The 23072-nt window shown below is 25.1% G+C and overlaps 1 protein-coding gene across 1 annotated transcript; it reads left to right on the forward strand.

The window, feature by feature from the left end:
• The first annotated feature begins 1602 nt into the window (after nt 1-1602).
• Nucleotides 1603-7568, forward strand: LOC113560340. The gene is made up of 8 exons (XM_026966160.1): nt 1603-1707; nt 1899-1947; nt 2016-2116; nt 3450-3527; nt 4517-4652; nt 5772-5962; nt 6772-7098; nt 7491-7568. The coding sequence occupies exons 1-8, from the start codon at nt 1603-1605 to the stop codon at nt 7566-7568; spliced, it is 1065 nt and encodes a 354-aa protein (XP_026821961.1).
• Nucleotides 7569-23072: the final 15504 nt, after the last annotated feature.

The following is a 23072-nucleotide window of genomic DNA, read 5'->3' on the forward strand; positions in this document are numbered from 1 at the left end:
ATTAAAGAAATTAATAAACAACACATTGTATTCAAATAATTTGTCAAATAAATTATGAAATTAATAGCGATAAAAAACCCCCTTAAAAAAAATTAAATTTCTCACATCACTTCATGAAAGGAAATCAATTAATTATAAATTAATTAAAAATAATCGGTTGTAGAAAACGTACTCGCAGTTACATATTATATTATTAATATAAAAACAACACAATAAAAATAAATTGAATTTGACAATAACCTAACGATAAAGTATATATTCAAAAACTATTAGATATCTACACTATAAAACAAATTACACTTCCTTAAATTTTACAAGTAGATCAATGAAAAAAATGTACTTATCAACGGTAATGTTTAAATAGTAATTAGTAATCAATTACAAATAAGGTAACATAAATAAAATAGTTTGAAATTTCGAATAGATTTAACGTAGAAAACAAAATGTTGATAGATTATTTGAAATTGTATATGCATATCTTTTTAAGCAATATAATAAACCTTCAATATCATTTGATTGCTGTTTTTAATATGAATAATGCTAATAATAATGTAGTTACCGAGTTGGCAGAACTAATAGTATGGTTCACAGTATATAAGAATATATTATGTGATTTCCATAGACTTAATTTAATATTAATTTCAGGAAAGTGTATAAATACTAAATTAATATATCTTAATTATACTTAAAATTATTAATTTTAACTAATTTCTTACCTAAATATGAAAGTTTATTTTTGAAATCTTTTCATATAAGATATTTTGATATCTGTTATAAATTTAACAAGATGTAACATTACACAATTTGGAAACATTCAAACTAATAATACGTTCGTTTCACTACAAATTAATAAAAAAAAATTAATATTCGACATAAGTATTCTATATGTATTCCGTTTAAATCGTATCAAAAACTATTTGTCTAACGAACGAATATTTTGATTTACGGTCGGACCCCCGGAGAGACGTGACTGCATGCAACGACTGAAAAATTCGTGGCACCAACACCCAGAGCACTACTAAAGAGAAAAGGGTTGGAGTAGAGGGAAAGGCGCAGTTCTGTTGGCGCATGCTATCTGTAAAATCCACAGGTGCCTCAAAATATGTTTCTATTTCTTCAATCAATTTTTAGAACAAGTAAATAATTTTATTTATTCTAAAACTATCAGAAGTATATAATTTTTATGTTTTAGTGATAAAATGTTATTTTGTTGGATTTTGATTTCATTATTAATTCAAAAAACAACTTTAATATACATTTAGATTTTAAATATTTTTTCTTTTTTCTTTCTTCTAATAATTTCTATTTAGTTTACTTTATAATGGATATAAATTTGAATAATCATGTCATAATTTTATTATTAAAATATAGTTTTTTTTTTTTTCATTAAAAGTGAACAATTTATAGATATTATTAACGTGCTTAATATATATAATTAATAAAATTAATAAAATAATTTAATGATATTTATGTACTTCAAAATAGTATTGAATAGCTACCATAGCAATAATTCAATAGCTGCTTATTAGTGTTCTTACTATCTACATTTAACATTCAGTAATATTGAAAAAGTAATATCGAATCACAATTAATCTTAAAAAAATGTATAACAAGTTTTGTGCTATACACATTTTTAAGATTTATGCTACATTAATCGCGTTTACAGTATGTCGTGCAAATTATTTAACCAAAAATATTTATTTACAAGTAAGTTTTAATCTATACGTTAAAAAAAATAATCACTCATGGTCGATTATTAATAATAAATAATAATATTATGCTCCTTAAATTAATATAATTAACTGCAGTTAATTATAGTACATTTTCTGTTTTTAAGAATCTTAAAATAACACTTAAATAAACAATATTTTTCTTACCTTAGAAACTAACTTTTTTAGGATTATGGAAATTATCCTGTAAACTGGTTTGATGAAGTTTTTATACTTTGTAAGTATTTTCGTATTTCAGTTATAGTTTCTACTATAAACAAAATGTAATATTAAATATCTCCATAGATGTAACCTTAATAAATGATGGTGATATTCCAGTTGTGGTGTCCATCAAGATGATAAAATGCTGTGAACAACTTTTTACGAGTTATGACAAAGATTGCGATGTAATTAATAATTGATTTCTTATAACGTACACCAATTAAGTAAAAGTTAAATCGTTATATTATATTAAATTGAGTTGAAACAAATCATATTTATATTTACAAATACATTAAATTATACAATTCCAATTTTCTCACCTTGTTGTATTTGTATTTTGTACACACCTGTCCATCTACTAAATATAATAAAATTCCTCTCAAATACATCATTTGAAACAAGTGCATGATGTGTATTCGTATCAATGTTTCGTGAAATATCTTCTTTGGCCTTCCAAAAATAAAACAAAAGAACTGAAATAAATGTTTTAAATCTGATATAAAGTCAATATTTTTTATTTCTTTATTATATATTAAATTCATTTTCGCTGTGATCCGACAATGAACCATTAGTCACCACCGAGACAAAATTCACAAGAGCTAGTAATATCTATATTAATATAAATGTAATATTTAATAATAAAAATATAATTTAGCACATAGTTAACATAGTTACCGTTACATAAACTAAAACCACGGGACACAAACTAAAATGTTAATACATTAACAAAATGTAAAACCATTGAGAGATAAACCATCTAGGTCTTATGGATTACACTTTGATGTAGTTATTTTAAAAACCTATGATCGTTAAATCACAAAAACTTATACTTTTCCATCAAGTATCGAAAATAAAAATATAATCTAAAAATTGCATTCCTAGTTATATATTTACTTTTTAAATCCCATTGTCTACATACTACTTGCATAAACAATATCGTATATATTGTGTATCATGTAGCTTGTTATTAATTTAATAAAATTTTTAAATCAAATATTTTTGCACTAACAAATAAACCCTGAAATAACATACCCTCTAATTTACATACTTTTATTATAAGCTTAAAAATTTACATAAATGACTAGTTAACAACTTTTAACAATTATAGTTCATTAATAACATAAATTGTTTATAAAATTGTACTTCTAAAATATTAAAAAGAATGTTATAAAATAAAGAATAGTTAAAATGTAAAACCATAATATATCCACAAAAAAGTAAAATTTTAAAAACAAAAAACTATTCAATAATATCGTGAAAATGCAGGATTATTAATTTAAAATATTTAAAAATATTGAGTAAAAAAAAAAATTAAAAATAATTCATATTATTATATTCTAAAATAGCATTTTTAATTTAATTTTTAAAAATTATCTTATATAGAAAGGATTTATGTTTTTTTTTTATTATAAGCTATTACATAATAAATGTGTTTAATTATTTTAATGGCATAACGCATAAATTAATAATTATATAATAATTTATAATAGTGTTTTAATATTATATAAACATTACCAGCATTTGCAATTTGATGGATCGCAAAAACAGTTGGAAGGAGCCAGTAAAGCTAATTATACACTCATTTATCCTAATGCCGTAAGTAAACAGTAGATAGTATCACTTAAAATAAATGTAGAAGTATCATTTATTAATAAAATGAATGGTTATTACTTATTAGCAACTTAAAACAGTCTTAAGAGGTAATCCAAATTTTTAGATTTAAATTTGAACACGAAATTTTTATTTTTTAATTTAAGAAAATAACCACTTCAAGATAAAATCTTAACATTTATCGGTAAGTAGAGCTTGACTCAACGCAAACACGTTAAGAAAAATAAGTATATTGGATAGGTCACTGATGTCTTTGGATTATACATGATATATCATTACATTCGAAAAATAATTTTTAGTGGAAGTTGGTTTACCAGACAATGGTTGAGGAGTTGTTAAAACATATGTGTATTCTTATTTTTGTTAGCAGTTTTTGCTGTTTTTCTATTTTCACTCCAAAATTAATCTTTTTGAAATATAAAATGTATTCAGTTGCAAATCTATAGATGTATCGTATAAAAAATTGTAGTTCCTTCAAAAAGGGTTTTCAAAAAAAAAAATCCCCATAAAAATATTCAATATGTCCATGTAAAACGTTTATCCAGCATATTTTTTTACGCTATACATTTTATCAATAAGATTTTTAAAATATTATTGAGTTTAAAATTATATAGATTTAATAAATGACATTTTTTAATCGTATTTAAAAACAACATTTTACGTTTTATTGATAATTTTTTTTTATAGTATGTTTAATACTATACTATACAATATACTTACATTATTCAAAAAATATGCTTTCTGTAAATTTTTTGGTTTATCTAATAAAAGTGAAATCCAATGCTTACATACGATCCTTTAACGATTTGTTGTTAAATTAACAAATTAGGTAGTTTTTTAAAAATATTAATTGTATTCGTATGTTATTACTTGTCAGATAGAAAAAAAAATGAGGTCCAAGTAAAATAATTTCATTTTAGTTAATTTCCACTATCATTTAATCAATTTAAAATATGATCATGTTATTTTTTCAGTACCCGTATAACCGCAAAGGTGAATGTAACGTAGACATAACCATATACAAAAATCAAACGAAAATATCGAGATATATACAAATTATACCATTCGATACAACTAAAAAAATAGAAGATATTATTTCGTTACAAACAAGTAAGTGTTCAGAATTTATATATTATCAGACTAGATTTTAACTAATATAAACCACATTTTAATAGCTGAATTAAATAAGTTTATATAAATATATTTTTAGTTTAGAGGCTAAGTTTGATATTAATTTAATTGTAATTCTATGCATAAAACTTTATATTATTAATATTAAAAAGAACAAAACCAGGAAAGTTGCTCTGCTGTATAGTAGATGTTGACTGTACTCAGTAGCATATCAATGGTTACACGTTCGTGGAGAATTCAGGTTCAGCACATTCTGAAATTTTATAAAAAATTGATGTTTTTAGTGTTTTTTGAATATCTTAAAAAAGACTTAAATGTTATATACATACGACATCAGCATAGCAAACTTACGAAGAATCTTAGTTAGGCTTTCCTTTTATAACAAATTATCAAACCTTTAAAGCAAAACCCTTGCTTCAACACTGAATAAGTCACAGTAATAGATGTGTTAAATTTTCATTCAATGATGCATAATCATTACAAACAAAAAACTTTTCCGAACGGATATGGTTTGTCATAATTTATAAGAATATTTTATTATATATTTATACTCCTATTAGTAATTTTAATAATAATACGATAGGTTTAGGTAATTTTTGCCTAAAACAAATTGTATGTATTATATAATAATTATTATTACATTATTTCATATTTAATTACCATTTATTTCCTGTTATGAATTTATATATTAATAATTCAAAAAAAGAACCATCTTCAAAGCTGAAAATTGAAAAATTATTAGTCTTAAATGCTCATCATGTTTCCATAGAAATAAAAAAAATACACCATTATAAAACCAATAAATTCATCGCTCCATTCAAAATCTAAAACTATAAACTATAAATCTATTATTATTTACTTTCAGCTGTTTATTAAATAAATCTTGTACATTATTTTGTTTATATACTATTTATGTATTATGTATATATTAAAATTTTAATATTTATATATATTTGTATATTTTTAAGCTTATAATTAATAATGATAGATATCTCAGAGAAATAAATGTAATATATTACTTAAAAATTAATTAATCCATTCACTATTGTATAAAAATTATTTTTAATATATACATGTTTAAATAAATATACGTTTTAGATATGCTAACTTTTGTAAGCAATTACACATTATGCGAATCTCCAGATGAAGATCCATTAGATTTATGCGCGCCAGTAAATTGCCACATGAAATATCAAGGTTCCAGGAGTTTTTTCGACACTATTAAACGACAATGTGTATCTATTCCAATATGCAATGGAATATCAAACAAGGAAAATTCATCAAACATAGTAATTACATTAAAAATAATTATACCTCAAAGTACATTATTAATAAATATCAACAAAATACATTTTATATTCTTTCTTAATAAAAGATAAAAATTGCAAATTATCTAGTATAAACATGATATTTATATTCCAAGCTTATAAACAATAATTCCTACCATTAATGACTATAGAGTTCTAAATAAACCAATTTATACATAACAAATTTATCATATCATCTGATGAACATTAAAATTAAATAAGGTATATCGATTTACAATTATTATTTATATAATTAGTTGAACTATAAAAAACAATAATCTATACATAGAACAATAGGTAAACACTTCAATTTTTCATTTCTTTTATAATTTCAAAATGTATTGTTATTTTTACTTTTTCATTAAGTATTACATTTAATGTTATGACCAGTCCTGTAACTACTGAAAATGCCAATAGATCAATTTAAGACCATAAAGTCTTAACTGGTGTCCGGACTAATCTGTTTGATTAAATAAAATATATTGTTATTGTTATTATTATTATTATTATTATTATTATTATTATTATTATTATTTTATCTATACTGATATATTTTTACCTAATCCAATTAACAAATACCTAGTTTTGACACTGAATAAAATATTTGTGCAACTTGTTAGCAGTATAAATATGTATAATATGATAAATTAAAAAAATTTGCTAATGATCAAGTTTTCGAGGCAATATAAAATAAAGACCGATTGAAAAAAATATACATATAGAATATCAATAACAAGCAATCAAAATATTTATAAAGTAAATAACTTATAGTTATTTTTATTTTATTTAAGGTGTATGATCCTTATAGCAATAATTGCACATCATTAACCGATAAGATATCAATAACCGACATTGATTGTATACTTAATGAAACAGAAAACAAAAAATGTAAAAATAAAAAAACTAATACCTTGTATCAATCTAACATTCGATGTCACCATGGCAAGATGGACGAAATTAACAAGTCATGTAACTGCAACAATGGTTGGACCAGTACTCAAAATTGGAATTTTCCCATTATTTCCACAGTTCCTATTCATATGTGTACTGTTCAAATTCACACAGGAAACATTGGCAAAATTCTAATTTTGATAAAAAACCTTGAACCTAAAAATATCGTATCCTTTATACAACCCTTAATATTTATTTATTTATTCTTGATAAAATACTAAAATAGTAATTACTATTATTATAGCTAACAAATAACAAATAATTTCTACATTTTCATAAATTATTATGAGCTTTTTTAAAGACCTTAAAATATATTCTAGTAAAACTTTCTGACTCAGTTTACTCACATCTATAAGTGAATAAATATATATTACCTATTAAGTAGGTCAGGCACGTATACAAGGGTTTAATCCCTCCCCCCCAAATTTTTTTTGTATACGTGCCTATAGATATATTAAATATATACTAATAAGTATATAAGTATATATTTAATATATATATATATTTTTTAAATTATCATTAGGTTTTCTAGAAATATTCCTTAATATGTTTTTCTTAGTTTTGGGCGATATTCTTATCGTTAATATGGTATTTTATTATTCAATTAATAATCATCTATGTAGTCATAAAGTTATAACCTACATATTATATTTAATTTAGAGAATTTCTTGCATATAACATTATATTTTATAAAGCTATTAATGAAAATTAAACGCTTATATATTATTAATAAATAAGCAAACTGTAAATTTAAGTACACATGTTTTTTTTTCATTTTATTTATTATAACTATAAAAGTTCCCTGATAATCTGACGATTTTGATTATCTTGGCGTTCTTTTTCCGTGGATATCAATTGTCGAAAGCAATAATAATTTTACTTATTTCCAAACACTAGTGGCATTTATATTCTTATTTTCAATAACGCTCGTATAAGAAAACCAATACAAATATTAGGTACTTTATATATTAGACTTTAACTTATAAAGAATCAAGCAAAAGGATATTTTATTGATACAAATAACACCTTTAATCTTAACAAAGATGTGTTTTATGTATTTTTTTTATTAAGTAATGTTTTATAATTAGTTATAAGATTTAAAAAAAATATAAATGTATTCAATTTAGACATTTTGTTTGTATTTGATATTCAATACATGTATGTTATTTATATAATAATGTGATTTTATTTTAGTTTGAACAAAAATACAATGGACAATTTGATAATATATACAGTTGTCTTATTTTTTATGATATCACAATTTTAAGGTTCATCAATATGGTCAAATATTATTTTTTAGAATGAGATCTTTCGAAACTTTTCTTTTTTTTTCATACCAAAATAAATATTTTTAAAAATAAAATATAAATAAAGTTATAATTGATGAAGAATGAAAATATTATTTATATTTTTTTCCCATTTTGTTTTATAACTAATATAACACGTTTTCATTTCTAAAAATCTCAATATCACACATCTGCGTTAAATTTTCAATCACTACACAAGCTTATAAAACTATTATATGACTATTATTACTTCAAAAAGATATTGGTGAATGAAAAACAACATCACCAAAATCTAAAATACTTACATTTTTTTTAAAACTTGTTTGATAAAATAATATTTTTTAGTGTAAACGTTTTTTAATTAAACATTAATAATTTAAATACTAATATTTCACAAATAATTATTAAAATATATTGAATTTCCAATTTAATATATTCAACTAATTATAATATATAATATAACCAATTATGTGAGTAAATATGTAACTGAATAGGCATCTAAAAGTATTGTATATTTATTAATATATAACTACTTTTTTCTTTTTTTTGTGTACCCAAACTATATTTTTTCACTGGAACAGGAAGACGGCTCAAACTTATGTTCAAAATCATTTTTATTAAAATTTGAATTTCAATTTATATCAATTGTATAACAAATTTTACGATGTTTAATATCAAAAACAATAATTGTTAATTTTCTTATCTATTAAGTATATTGAATAAATTATGTATATTGATTATTATTTTTTTTTTTTACTGTAATATGTAAGACGTAGGTATTACTATCAAAATATATTATATTTGAAATTTAAACATCTGTGTAACTAAGGGGTATCCAAAATATAAGTAAAGTTGGTGAGAAGGATATTGGGAGCAAGCCCCCTCACGGGTCTGTGTTAAGTAATTGTGCACTTGGAACGCAGTTTTTGTGTTAGATTGAGCTCTTCTACTTAATTTTTCCCAATTCGAACACGGTATATTATAATATATTATATTATTAAATTTTATTACATACCTATATTATTTATATCTTTATTGACTTTTCACTTTTTTTAATTAATTTATTTCTGGATTAACATAACCAAACCAATTTTTATTTTCATTTAAATAAAGCACGTAATAATACTATTTCAAAGTATACTAATTACAATAATAATAACAACTTAAACATAGAAGTTAAATACATAATATGTGTATTTACACTTTTACTCTTTTGATTTTATAACGTACATGGTACATGTATGCAGTTTAATATAAAATTAAATATCTACCTATGTAACTAATTTAATTACAATTACTTCTTAAAACAATATTTTCATACTATTTTCTGCGTGTAGCGGTCGGTCTAATAGTGTATACTACAAACATTACAAATGCTTTCTTCCGCCTTACTAAGAGTAAATTTCTAAAATGTATATTATTTAAATATTTTATTTTTCATTCTAAATACAACCTTAATTTTTTTCATTGGTATTATAAAAGTTGGTTTAAAAATACATTTAATTGATTGTTCTTAATCTTTATAAACTTATTCTCAATAATAATTACTCATTAATGTGTAAAAAACATATTAATTTTTAAATAAACTTTTATTTTTTAGTTAATCATAAACTAACAATGTATATGTAAACAAAAACAATCATTAAAAGATTGTTGTTATGAAATTACCTACATACTAACATCACTGGTTAATAAAGTAATAACAAAACATACCAAAATGGATAATTTGTAACATAATCATGTAATTCCGAAAAATTTTAAACATGCTATCGTTTTTATTTTCGAAACATGTGATGTTAAAACCTACCGCAAAATACAGACGTAAATTAATATTTTAGTTTCCTAATCACGTGAGATCATAATATTCTTGTTGCTCTCATATTGTATAATTTAAACGCGTGAAAACGTCTCATCGGCAGTTTATCTCGGCAAACAAATCTATCACGGGCCACTGAAGCGCAATGGCACTGCCACAACCATTTGTAGACAATCGGAAAAATGTATTCAAGGTATAGCGCATCACCGCCGACCGGACAAACGACGATAATTATTATTATTATTATATAATATGACAACGACAGGGCCGCAACTATAGTCGAAGGATATGATGATTGATGAGTTTTCTGGGAGGCGGTCTATAGACGATAATAATTTACACTGTATACATATTACATATATTATAATACCTACCTATACCCTATATATGGCTATATAAGGGGTGACGAGGGGTGCAAGATGGTATTCGAAATTCGGTCTAAATTATGATGAGATATTATCCGTATAAGCTGCGTCGTATGTATATCGGCCGAAACAGAATTTCGCTGCATAAAAACATTATAATATAGTCGATAAACATGTAAACTGCATAACGCATATAGCAGCTTGTTACAACTTATACTATTATAGGATTAAAGCCTAAAAGTATATTATAGTATATATATTATATATTATTAGTTATATTATTTCACGAAAATCGACAACGTCCGATATATTATTGAACACATTGAAATTAAAACCATTTACCGATGTTTGTATTTATCAATTTATACCGATTATTTAAATTTCCGAAAGAATTTTACGGTTCCTATAGATTGATACACAAACCGCAGACATAAGAAATGAATATATTTACAAGCGGATACGACAAACTTCTGACAGCGTAGTGTGGTTTTCACACCGACGACATCGTCAGAATCGATTCTTTCACATGGTGCAATAACACTGCAAAATTTCGTAATATTATCATAATTTGTTATGAAACTGTTATGCGTACTCACACAAACGTGGTCCATCACTTTTGAACAATCGGCACGATAATACAACACTGCCACCTACATCTTTGCATTTCTTACCGAGTGTGTGTGTATAGCGCGCGTGACAAAATACAATGTAATACTCAAGTAGTAAACTATCGGTTAATAACTGTTGAGCAAATATTTATTTTTAAACATAAAAAATATATATACGTTGATTATGTATTGATATATTGATGAAGGATACATTTCTTAACATTTATCAATATTAAAGTAAATAAATAAATATTAAATGAACCAAAATTATATTTAATTTACTTAATACTCACCACGTTTATATGCAGCAGTTAATGCGTACTAAGCAGCGGGTTTCCAGCATCTAAAATATCAAGATTAGTAAATGTTGAATAAAATTAAAAGTTAATGCGAAGCTTTTTAGTCCATGCTATATACTTTGGATTCCATGACCAAAATAATTATTTTATTTTATAATTCGAAATTTTAAAATTCCCGCTAAAATATTAATTTGCATTAAAGCGTTTACATACATTTCTTAATCCCGGAGTAAGAGTAAAGAGTAAAAAGATTTGAAGAATCGAATTAAATAATAAATGCACATCAGTTTAACGCGAATTAAAAATGCGTTTATAATATGCACCGTTAGGTGAGAATTATCTCGGACTAACTCAATGCACATTTAATTAATGCACATTAACTGCTGCATATAAACGTGGTAATTGTAAATTAATATTTAGTTAAGATTCCTTAAGATTTACCAATATTTAGTACACGTATTTAACAAAAATATAGTAAATTAATATTACTTTATATTTATCTAACACTGTTTTAATATAATTCAGGTGTATATCATATTTTTATTTATTAATATTACTCAATCATTTTAGTTTTAAAATTATTACAGCTTAGACAGTTCAGTGATCAATTGTTCAGCTCAGTTGTCTTATACAAAATGCTCCTATAGTATAAATAGAAAAATAGATACATTTTTAATAAGTAAATACTAATGTATGTCAGTAAAAACACCCATACACTTTCATAGTTTCATACATCATACCTTTACAAAACCAAATAAGAAAACACTATATGCGAAGGGTAATTCAAATTGTTAGAAAAAGATCGGGCGTCAACCAAAGACTTAAAGACAAGTCTTGAAACTTAACAATAGAAATATTTCAAAATAAAAAGTATTATAATATTCTTATTAATATAATATGTACGGCCGATTTACAGCCGTATCGTATCATATGCGAGATTTCCATTTATATACTGTATAAGTTCGTACACGCCGACGTCAAAATTTGCAAAATTTGAATGCTCGCAAACTTAGATTTAAATCGAAAAACACGAGGCTGTGAAACGGGCCCAAGAATGATACTATAAATTTATAAAAAACCTGAAGTCGATGACAATTTTCCACGTGTCAGCAACTCAGCCACTCAGGAATATTTTATTATTAAAAAATAAATAATAATCACAGTAGTCGCAGACAACAGTACGGTACATCGCGATGAAAAATGAAAATAACGAACCGAAATTCACATCGTATGAACAACGGCCAGTTAAATGGCGGCGATGAATTAGAGCACTTGGTGGTATACACTATACATTTAAATTTTTTACAATGTCTTATACCGATTACCGATGGATTGTTGATTGATACCCTCAAGTAGCGTAGACATTTCAGACTGGCGAATCACATAAAGGTGTTATATAGCCGCTAATATTGCTACATGTTATAATTTGTTCATTGTCCATAGCCCATATATTATATGGTCATTTTTCAGAAATGTCTAAAATTAAATTTATACCATGATAACCATATTATTATAACCATTTCCGCGAACGGTACAAAATATAAAATGTATAATTTGTAAACAACCTACAGTTATAATATGTCTGTGTAACTTTAAATTTACTGTGCAACGTGCATATGATATGAAAAACCCTATTTCGTCCCATTTCGCCGAATCCCATTTCACCGACAAAAAAAAACAAGTTGTAAATGGATTGATAAAAAATCCCATTTTTCCAAAAAATCCCAGGTTTTAACTAATCAGATCTTGAATGGGTATAGGCTCTACGTAGAAAATTAACAAATTTGTGATATTTTAAATAAAAGGATTTTTAAGAAGACTGAGCAGAAGTGAAATTATTTTTACGGATGGAACATTTAATCAGTACCTCAGTTATTTACTCAAATGTATACATTGCACAGCTATGTCGTAAGAATAATGATACCATGGTAATTACTAATTATTATTATAAAAGTAATTTATTATGACTTTATTACATAATTATTAATTATATTTAATTTAATTTTAAAGATTATGCATTGCTACCATGGGCATAGCTAAGATTTCAATAAAGGGGAGGGCAGTGGCGTAGCCAACTTTAAATCATTAAAACTCAATTTTTTTTTAAAGTATTTATTTATAATATTATATTTAAATTATAACAATGACAATCGTCTAGTCTTCGCAAAATCTGCTTAGAATTTTCTGTTGCATTACAACGTGTGGTATAAGAAATATAATTTAGTTTGAAATGCAAGGGGAGGGCACTTTCCCCCCTGCCCCACACTCGCTACGCCCATGATTGCTACCGAACAAAAGTACAGCAACTTATTCAAGAATGTTTTAAATAATAAAATATGGCTGTTGTAAAAAATTGTTTAGTATTTAGCCCAAATTTTCTTCAAATTGACTTTAAAATTGATATGATTGTTTCTATTAGAAAAACTTTTGGCTATAACATATCTATAAAAGGTGTTTATTAATACCTAAAATATGTTTTAATTTACATTTGGAAATGGAAAAATAACAATCATGGGATATCTAGACGCAATTATCTACGATTTCCATCTCAATTAAAACTAACAATTTTGACGAATGTGTATTGTGTATATAATTTTACTTAATATTTAAAATGATGATAATAATTTTGAACATGGCGATACAATAAGAATTAATATTTTTTTTACAAAAATGAAACAAAATTCTATTTTAGTATAATTTGGCGAAATAAGTTTTGACGAAATGGATCTATATTTGAAAACCAGACCCTAGCATTACACATAAATTTTTAAAAATATTTACGTAATAATATTTGAAAGTATCAATTCAAACGTGTACGTGTGTTAAATCAAGATTTCTAGACGGCCCAACAAGCGGGCCATAAGTTTTTAAAGCTGGCCATGACCCGTCTAATAGCACCGCTACAGCTGTGCGCATGCCTAAGTATATAGGTAGACATAGTAATTTTAATTTTAATCGAATAATTAATTTTTAATATTATTTATATACAATATTGTAAATATTTTTTTAATTATTTATTAAATTTCTATTAACTATTAATATATTATATTTATTTTTTATCATTGTTAAATATTTAATGTATATTAAATTCAATATATTTAATAGTTTATTAGTTATAATTAGTTATTATTAATTTATAGTTTAATAGTTATCATTTAACTAAAACGTATTAAATAAATTTAAATTATTATTGTAATAATTATTATTTATTAAATAATGAACTACAAGTATTAATTTCTAAATATTTAAAAATAAATATTAACTGTTAAATCAAAATTAAATATTTATCAACCTTTATCATTGAAAATTGTTACTTACTTGGGATATAATATGTAGGGCTGGGATTTCGATGCACTTTTCGTTTTTCTCCAGAAGTTGCTGTACGATGCTCGCCTGATGACAAAACCATAACGTATACTTTTGAATAAGAATAAGAAAATTTATTTTGCATTTTTTTGCGTTTATTGACAATTTTTTATTTAATGTAATTTTCTTTATTTTTTAGGGCATTATAGGGTTTTTAGTGCATTATTGGAGTTTTTAGATGCAAAATTTAAACTTGTTATTTTATTTTAAGATTTTACACGCTAACGCGGGTTTTGTATAAATTTATACTATTTTTACCTATATGTACCGATAGTAACCTATAAAAAAAGTTTTAAAAGATATATGGAATATTGTTTTTTCAGATTAAAAGAAATCCAAGTTTAAATTTAGCCTATACAAAAATTATTTTAATCACTTATTTCAATTTAATTAATTTAATCAAATATTATTTAAAATTATTTATACTAACTTTATTAAAAATAAAAACAATTTACCTGCATTTTTTAGTGAATTATTTAGAATTTTTAGGGCATTAAAGCATGTTTTAGGGCTTTATTGGGCATTGCATTCCCAACCCTAGATATATATTTATATATACACAGAACACATCTCCGTTGACCAGAATTCTGGAATATTCAACGAATAATATTCATAAAACTTAAACAAAGCTATAAATATATATATACTCAATAATATAATATTATTTTATAATTATTATAATTAACACGTGCACTCAAAACGACGATATAATTTAATGATTTTAGGGTGGAATGGAATAAACATATAGTATCGAATAATCGATATGCTTCTAAATTGTTTTCTTATAACATTATAGGGGGCAGAGGGTTGAACGTGTCCAATTATAATGGCTGTTGAATTAAACGCAAATAAAATATTATCAGTCCCTATAGTATTCATATTCAAGTAGTTGCTACGATGTGATGGGTGTAAATCTACAATATAATTATATTATTTGGCGTATGTAAGTATCCTTACTTTATATATACAAACAAACGACACATACAGTGGCGGATCCAGAGGGGGGCGATTGGGGCGATCGCCCCCTCCCCCGTTCTCTCTCTCAAAAAAATAGTTTAAGTCCCTGATTTAAGTTATTGACGTAAAATTATACTTCAAGGATTACAAAAATATAGTGATATATTATATTATATTTTATATATTTTTTATTACTATTACTATAAAAAATATTTTTTTTTGTTCTGTACGAGACTGTGGAAAGTAACATGTATCAAAATTAATGTGCGCCCTTTAAAAATCGCCCTTCCTGTTATCTTGGTCTGGATCCGCCCCTGGATACATATTATAGTATACAGTGTATATTATTGGTAAAATAAAATAATTTTTAGGTATGTGTTATATCACTTATCATCATATCTATGTTGATATTACACTATTAATATAGTTAACTAGCAAAAAACCTTACAAAAGTTCAAAATATTTCATTTAATAAGTTATTATATGATTTTCCTATCTATATTCAATTGAAGAAATCGTAGAAATATTGAAGTACAAGCTATACAAACTTCAAATCAATCAATTCCTATAATTTAACCCTACTTTATTAGAACGGTTGACGGGATAAATGTATTAACTTATTGAGCTAATTTAACGAATCAATTACATGTAATTTTTCCATGGAAATTATATTATATTTATAATGGAAATTTATAAAACATAAATACATTTACGGTTGTATACAAAAAAAAATAGTGGAAATAGGTCACTACTCTGTTGTACTGTAAGTGTTAAGTGAACTTCGTCATTGAGAAGTAAGTCATTGTATAATGTATGTGTTAAATTTTAAGTCAATGATAAACCATTTCATAGATACGAAAAACAATTCTGAGCGAAGATGGTCTGTCATATTACTATATAGTATAAATATATATTTTATGATATCTTTATATTTTTATAAAAGTAACTTATTTTACTATTTATAATTCAATAGCATTATTTAATTTTTACTATAAACATTACATTTTAAATTGTCATTGTGTGTATACAATTTAATTAAATATAATAAAAATTTCAAATACCCACAAACTATGGTTTTAAATTACGAAAAAATAACTAAAAATGTTATTCTTTATTTAATTATCTAATTTTGTCCAAATTTAAAATAAAAATGTCTATAAAAAACTGTGTTTATATATTTTTAGATTATTTATTTACAGTATGAATAGGTACTTGTATTATTTCATTCCACTTTAAATGAAAAAATTTGTAACAAAATTAATAAAAAAAAGAATTTAAAAACATATATTCATACAACTCAAAAAAGTCAAAATATTTTGAAAATTTTATTATGAATTGAAAATGCTATAATGAGCATTAGGTGGCCATTTCAAGTAAGTATCTAAGATAACCTATTTATTTTTGAGTTACATAAAATCGATATAATTAAATACTAGTTTTAAATTACCATTTTTCCTTAATTTAATTTTTGTATATTCATGTTATTTCCTCTCTTCCTTCCAAAACTACCAACAAAATTCAATTTGTTAAGAATCTAAAATATTCTTTATTTTGAATTTAATTAAAACCGTAATTTCCTACTTTTGTCATACTTTCTTATATTATAAATATTAATGTTATATTGATCGTGGACAAGACAAAATTAATTAAAACGTAAGACCTTAAGTTATAACAATACTTTTCAATAAATTATTCCAATTTCCTAATCATATATTTTTATCCTTCCACAAAAAAAATTATCTACCCATTTCGATGTTTACAATATTATAATAAAACATCATATTATATACGAATCAGTGGCGGCTCGTGCTATAGGGCACACGGGCACGTGCCCCACCTAAAAAATTGAGAAGAAAGAAGAAAAATGTATATTCAATTATTAAAATTAATATTGAATAAGTATTTCTTCCATCATGATATAAGTTGGTACTTGGTAGTTTGAATATTATCGAAAACAATGTTTTATCAAACACGGGTGCTCCTAGATACGGTACGTGTATACTATATATACGCATTGGGCGGCGGGCACAACTTCGTTGTGCCCGGATAATCCGATCAACAGTACTAGATTTCCCCCACTTTTCGACACGAATTAATACGGCATTGCCGGGCACAATCCGATTGTGCCCGAATTCTATTTTTATTACGATTTATAATATTTTGTCGGTTCTATTGCCTTCGTATTGTTATTGTCAACCGTCGACGGTTTTGAAAACATGATAAGATAACAATTAATTATTATTTGTTCAAAAAGTTTTCCACAAACATATGTTGATGAAACAATTGAAGCTTACCCTTTTTTAAATAAAAGTAAGCTTCAAACTGAATTGGAACTTATATATAAACGAACAGATTTTTGTAGCGTAATAGGTGCTGTTAATTTACTACAGTTTATTATTGATAACAACTTGGAACAAATATTTTCAGAAACATTTAAACTTATACGTATTATAGCAACAATACCTATGACATCTGCAGAAGCAGAAAGATCGTTTTCGACATTGAAGAGGATAAAAACATTTCTTCGAAATAGTATGGCAGAACAGCGATTAACAGCATTAGCGATGTTATCAATTGAAAAGAAAATGGTGAACCAAATATCAAATTTTAATGAAGAAGTCATCAAAGTATTCATGAAGAAAAAAGACAGACGGATCGATTTGGAATTCAAAAATATAACTACTGTATAATATTGTGTTAATTGTTAAAAGTACTTATAAACCATAATTTTTTTTTTTAATTATTTGTTTTGCAAGATACTTTATAAGAGTATAAGGTTTTGGTAAGAATTTTTATTTCATTTAAAAAATCAACAGGAATTGATGGTAAGTTCAAAGTTCTCATAGTGGAAAAAGAAGGAAATATTTGTGCCCCACCTTCAACGAACCCCACGAGCCGCCACTGATACGAATTATTTAAAATATTTATAATATTGTTAACTTCCAATCAATAAATATGATATACTTATACAACTTTTTATTTATTATTTTATTTTATTTTCTTAGCTAAGTACTGGTCTATATTACAACTTAATAAGTACTACTTTATCTTCTTTTATAAAACATGATAACAAATAAAACTCTTGATAAGATTCAAAGAAAACATTACTTATTTTTTTAAACTAATTAATTGTTTCAACAAACATTTAAAATTTGCATGAATTTTTAAAGCCAATACATATGTTGCTTTGTTTAAAATCTAAAATATGGTAATTATTTTTTGAAAACCATTGTTCTATTTCACCAACTATTAAGCTGATAGTATGAAAATAATTATCTTTAAAATCTATTTTCTTATTTTCCTAACATGACTTACGGAAAAAGCAAATTAGTCGTAATTATGAATTTATCAACCATAATCGAGTTCTACAAAAATATAGAAACTTAAAAATACATACCAACTGATTCATGTGCATTAAATACTGATAAATAATAATTATTATACTATTTTCCTGGTTTTTACTTAATTTGAATATCGAAGTATAAACCACTAAAAAAATATGTTACTCATTTATATTAATTGGCTCTGTCTTATAATTGTGTCAGTGTCACAAATACATTAGCTTACTGATATTTAAAGATGTTTTGAAAACTTTGTACATATCGTTTTCAATTGTTAATCATTAAAGTTATTAATAATTAGCAAATGCTAATAAGTAAAAATGTAAAATATTATTTACTAACTAACTATAATATATATAGGACATGTAGGTATAATGTATATTGTATATTATATAATAGTAAATACCTTTGTAAATATAACTATAGGTTTATACACATAATAGGCATAAAGAATATTTAAACGAAAATAACATTTTATAGAAAACCCATTGGTATTTTTTAATTAAATTGTATAAGATGTATAATGTAGAACTTAGTTATAATTTCTATAAATACTGTAAAATTTTAAATTTAGTAATTATGATTTTGAACATTTATTGAATGCTAAGCTATCAAAATAAACCCAAAGGAATGCAAATTCTAGGAAACCTTAATTAACCTTGATATAATTGAATTAAAGGTAGAACTCCATGGGGACAATATAATTCATAACAAGAATAAACAATACCCAGCGGAATATGTTTAAATATAATAGGTTACTAAAACAAATTTTAGAGAGATTATTGCAAGTACCTATACCAGACATTACATACATTATGCTTGAAACTTCCTGACAATACTTACCTATATAGTAAATCAGAGAACGCAATGGTATCGACTGACACACATATTACACTATACTATATAAATATAATATATAGGAGGTACCTTAGTATCTAACTATACGAGATGTGTAAATAAAGTAATGAGACTTTTAGCGTATCGTGCTATCTGTCAACACTATTAGAGTATTAGCTTTCTGTTTGAAAATATTCGTAGATAAACATCTAATAAACATCTATTTTCAGTATAAGTTTGAACTCCCTAGAGTCTTTAATCCGTTAATCCGTTACGATTGTTTTCATAAACAAGTTTTTTAGTATTATTTTATTCTGACACACAATTTCAAACAACGGTGTACTATCCTATTTTATTTCAGACTTAAACATAGTGCGACGGAAACTTTTAAAAACTAAAAGGTGCACACGGAGATAGTGTGCTTTCGATAACCCAAGTTTTTAGGTGGTTTAAGCATACTCAAAAAACAGAAAATCAATTGAAGATAAATCTCGCAGTGCAAAGTCTTCAACTGCAAAAAATGATGAAAACATCATCAGAGTTTGGGATCCTATTCCAAACGTTCCAATTCGATCATTGATTGATCAAAATTATCAGACAACACCACCGTTCATCAAATTTTGACTAATGATTTGAAGATGAAGAAAATCTTCACAAAAATGGTTCCGAGAATTCTGTCGCAAGATCAAAAGGTTGAAAATGACACTTCTTTCTTAGAACATGTATTTTTACGATTAAAAATTCACCTCAAAGGATGACATTTTAGGTCACTAAAAAATATTCAAACATCTGTGACTGACTTATTGAAAACTATTCCAGTAACCGAGTTCCATAACTGCTATATGAACAATGGAAACATTGCCTCTGGCGCTGTGTGAATTCTCAAGACAATTACTTTGAAGAAGATAATGTAAAATAGTCATTTTAGTTCAATATAATAAATTAGTATTATTGCTTTATTTACACACCACGTACATATAAATATGCCACCTTAACTATAAAACTTATATATGGTGAAGATTTAAATATTTAATGAAGTTTTTAATTGTTTTTTTAATGATTTTAGATGCATTGAGTCCCAAGCCCTGAGTATAAATTATAACGTGTTACTTGATTAGTTTGTACACGTTATAATGTAGCAACAGTTATAACAATTAATAACAACAATAACGCACTGATTTAACCGATAAAGTTAACGTATATCAAACTAATAACTAAACACTAGTACCTATCTATTATTCAATAATTGTATTGTTGTAAAATAAATGTTTAATAATTATTTTTCACTTAATACTTAATCATATTACAATAATAAATAAATAACAACATACATTTTGAATTTCATGTTTTGAAACAGAATTTTTTTCAGAATATTTCTTCCGATAACATAACAATTTTAATTCGTACGAATCGTTTTTGAGTTATAAATACTTAAAGCATAAATGATTGGAGTGGTAAACCAAAATTTTGCAGAGTATCCTCATCCCATATCACTTCATTATGTTCACCTATAAACCTTAAATACCTATTCATAATTATTCAAAAACTACTCTCCAGATTTCGATTTTTATGTAAGTATTGAAATACTTCGAAAAATATTCTGCTTCGAAACATTCAATTAAAAATGTTTACTATTTTAGATAGATATTTCAGTTTTAAAATATTAAATCAAACATAGAACAGCAACTCTCAACTTTTTTAAACCCTACAGACTACTCTTTACATAGTTTTCGTGGCACACTTTTTCTTCAATGAAGAGCCTTTATTTTTTAGGTTAATGCAATGTTCTGTGTATTGATGACGAAAATTTAGTACCGGGAAATTCCTATTTTTATAAAACCTACCCTTATACCACGATCACGGTACACCTACTAAATACAGCCAGTGCCGGATTACCCATTAGGTGGAGTAGGCACCCGCTTTAGGGACTCACTCATTTAAGGGGCCCTGTAAAAACGGAAAACTATATTTTTATTTATTTAATAATACCTGTATTTTATTTAAGAATTTACGTGACAAAAGTCAATAAGAAATATAAACAGTTGTAAGTATTATATGCAGTAATGAAAATAAAATTATTTTGTGGATTTTTCGTCGTGGTATATAGGTACTTGATAATATTTATCATTTATCACCTGGCGGCAACGATGACGGTGACGAAAATAATTACATAACCATCTTTCGTTGCAAAAAAAAAAATATAAATATTTATAATGGTCACCAACGCTACTGGGGAATAAACTTTTTCGAAGTTGATGTTGTTAAAAAATTGTCATCGATCTTCAATAACCCAAGAACGTTTAAATTCACTTGCCATTATTATGCTTACAGAAAATTATATTTTACAAAAAACAGATTTCAAAGATATCCTTGAAAAGTCTGCTGCAAAAAAATTCAGAAGAGTTAATATTTGAAAATCAAGTGTTTTTTAACTAAGAATTACAATTTATTTTAAGTTTTTTTTTTATAGTTTATTAAAAATTATTAAAAAAAAAAATAAGTAATAATATAATAATTAATTAATTTTTCTTGTAAATGAAAAAATTTAATAAACATAGTTTTATTTATTAATATTAGTAGATTATATTATTAAAACTGTTTATTTTAATAATTGGGTAGTAAAGTTAAAGATGTATGTAAAAAATAATTTTGTAGAGGTCCAAAATTTTAATTGCCTAGGGGCCCACAAATGTTAAATCCGGCACTGATTACAGCCAGTTTGCGACACACTTCTATATTACAAATCAACGGACATTCTACATTTCTATTCTGTATTTTGGATTATTAAATGCTACTTTTTATACCTAATATTTTTCTATTAATATTACTTATCTAACAGTCACGCGTGAACAGCGAAACTGTATATATGTGTTTAGCATCGGTGTTATATTTAATTTAGTGCCGTTTAAACAACGGCGTCATTTGGACCGCGCAGAGTACCTATAAATTTGCGCGTATTTATTAAATAAATTTTAAATACTATTTAAAATCCAATATTGTAGTAATTTGGGCAATTTGGCCCACTTTATAAATTGATTGGCCTGAATAATTGATAGTGGTTTACGCTTAAAGTGGCCTGCTCTATATGGCGATGCGTATTAAAAAAAAAATTGAAATGACGCCACTGCGTTAAAATCAATTGGAAATTGGAATTAGTCGTTCGTTTTATCAATCGAAGCAGTTTCTTAACCCGTTCTAGACCTCAGCTGTGCAGCGTCTATAAACTGTCAACGCCAATCTTTTTTAGAATAATAAATCCAGATTTT

This window comes from Rhopalosiphum maidis, chromosome 1 (assembly GCF_003676215.2).
Source record: "Rhopalosiphum maidis isolate BTI-1 chromosome 1, ASM367621v3, whole genome shotgun sequence".
In the NCBI taxonomy this organism is placed as follows: domain Eukaryota; kingdom Metazoa; phylum Arthropoda; class Insecta; order Hemiptera; family Aphididae; genus Rhopalosiphum; species Rhopalosiphum maidis.

Coding starts and splice junctions, on each gene's coding strand:
- LOC113560340 (XM_026966160.1), top strand. CDS start 1,603: ATGTATAACAAGTTTTGTGCTATACACATTTTTAAGATTTATGCTACA. Junction 1,708..1,898: donor CCAAAAATATTTATTTACAA/GTAAGTTTTAAT, acceptor TAACTTTTTTAG/GATTATGGAAATTATCCTGT. Junction 1,948..2,015: donor TGATGAAGTTTTTATACTTT/GTAAGTATTTTC, acceptor ATATCTCCATAG/ATGTAACCTTAATAAATGAT.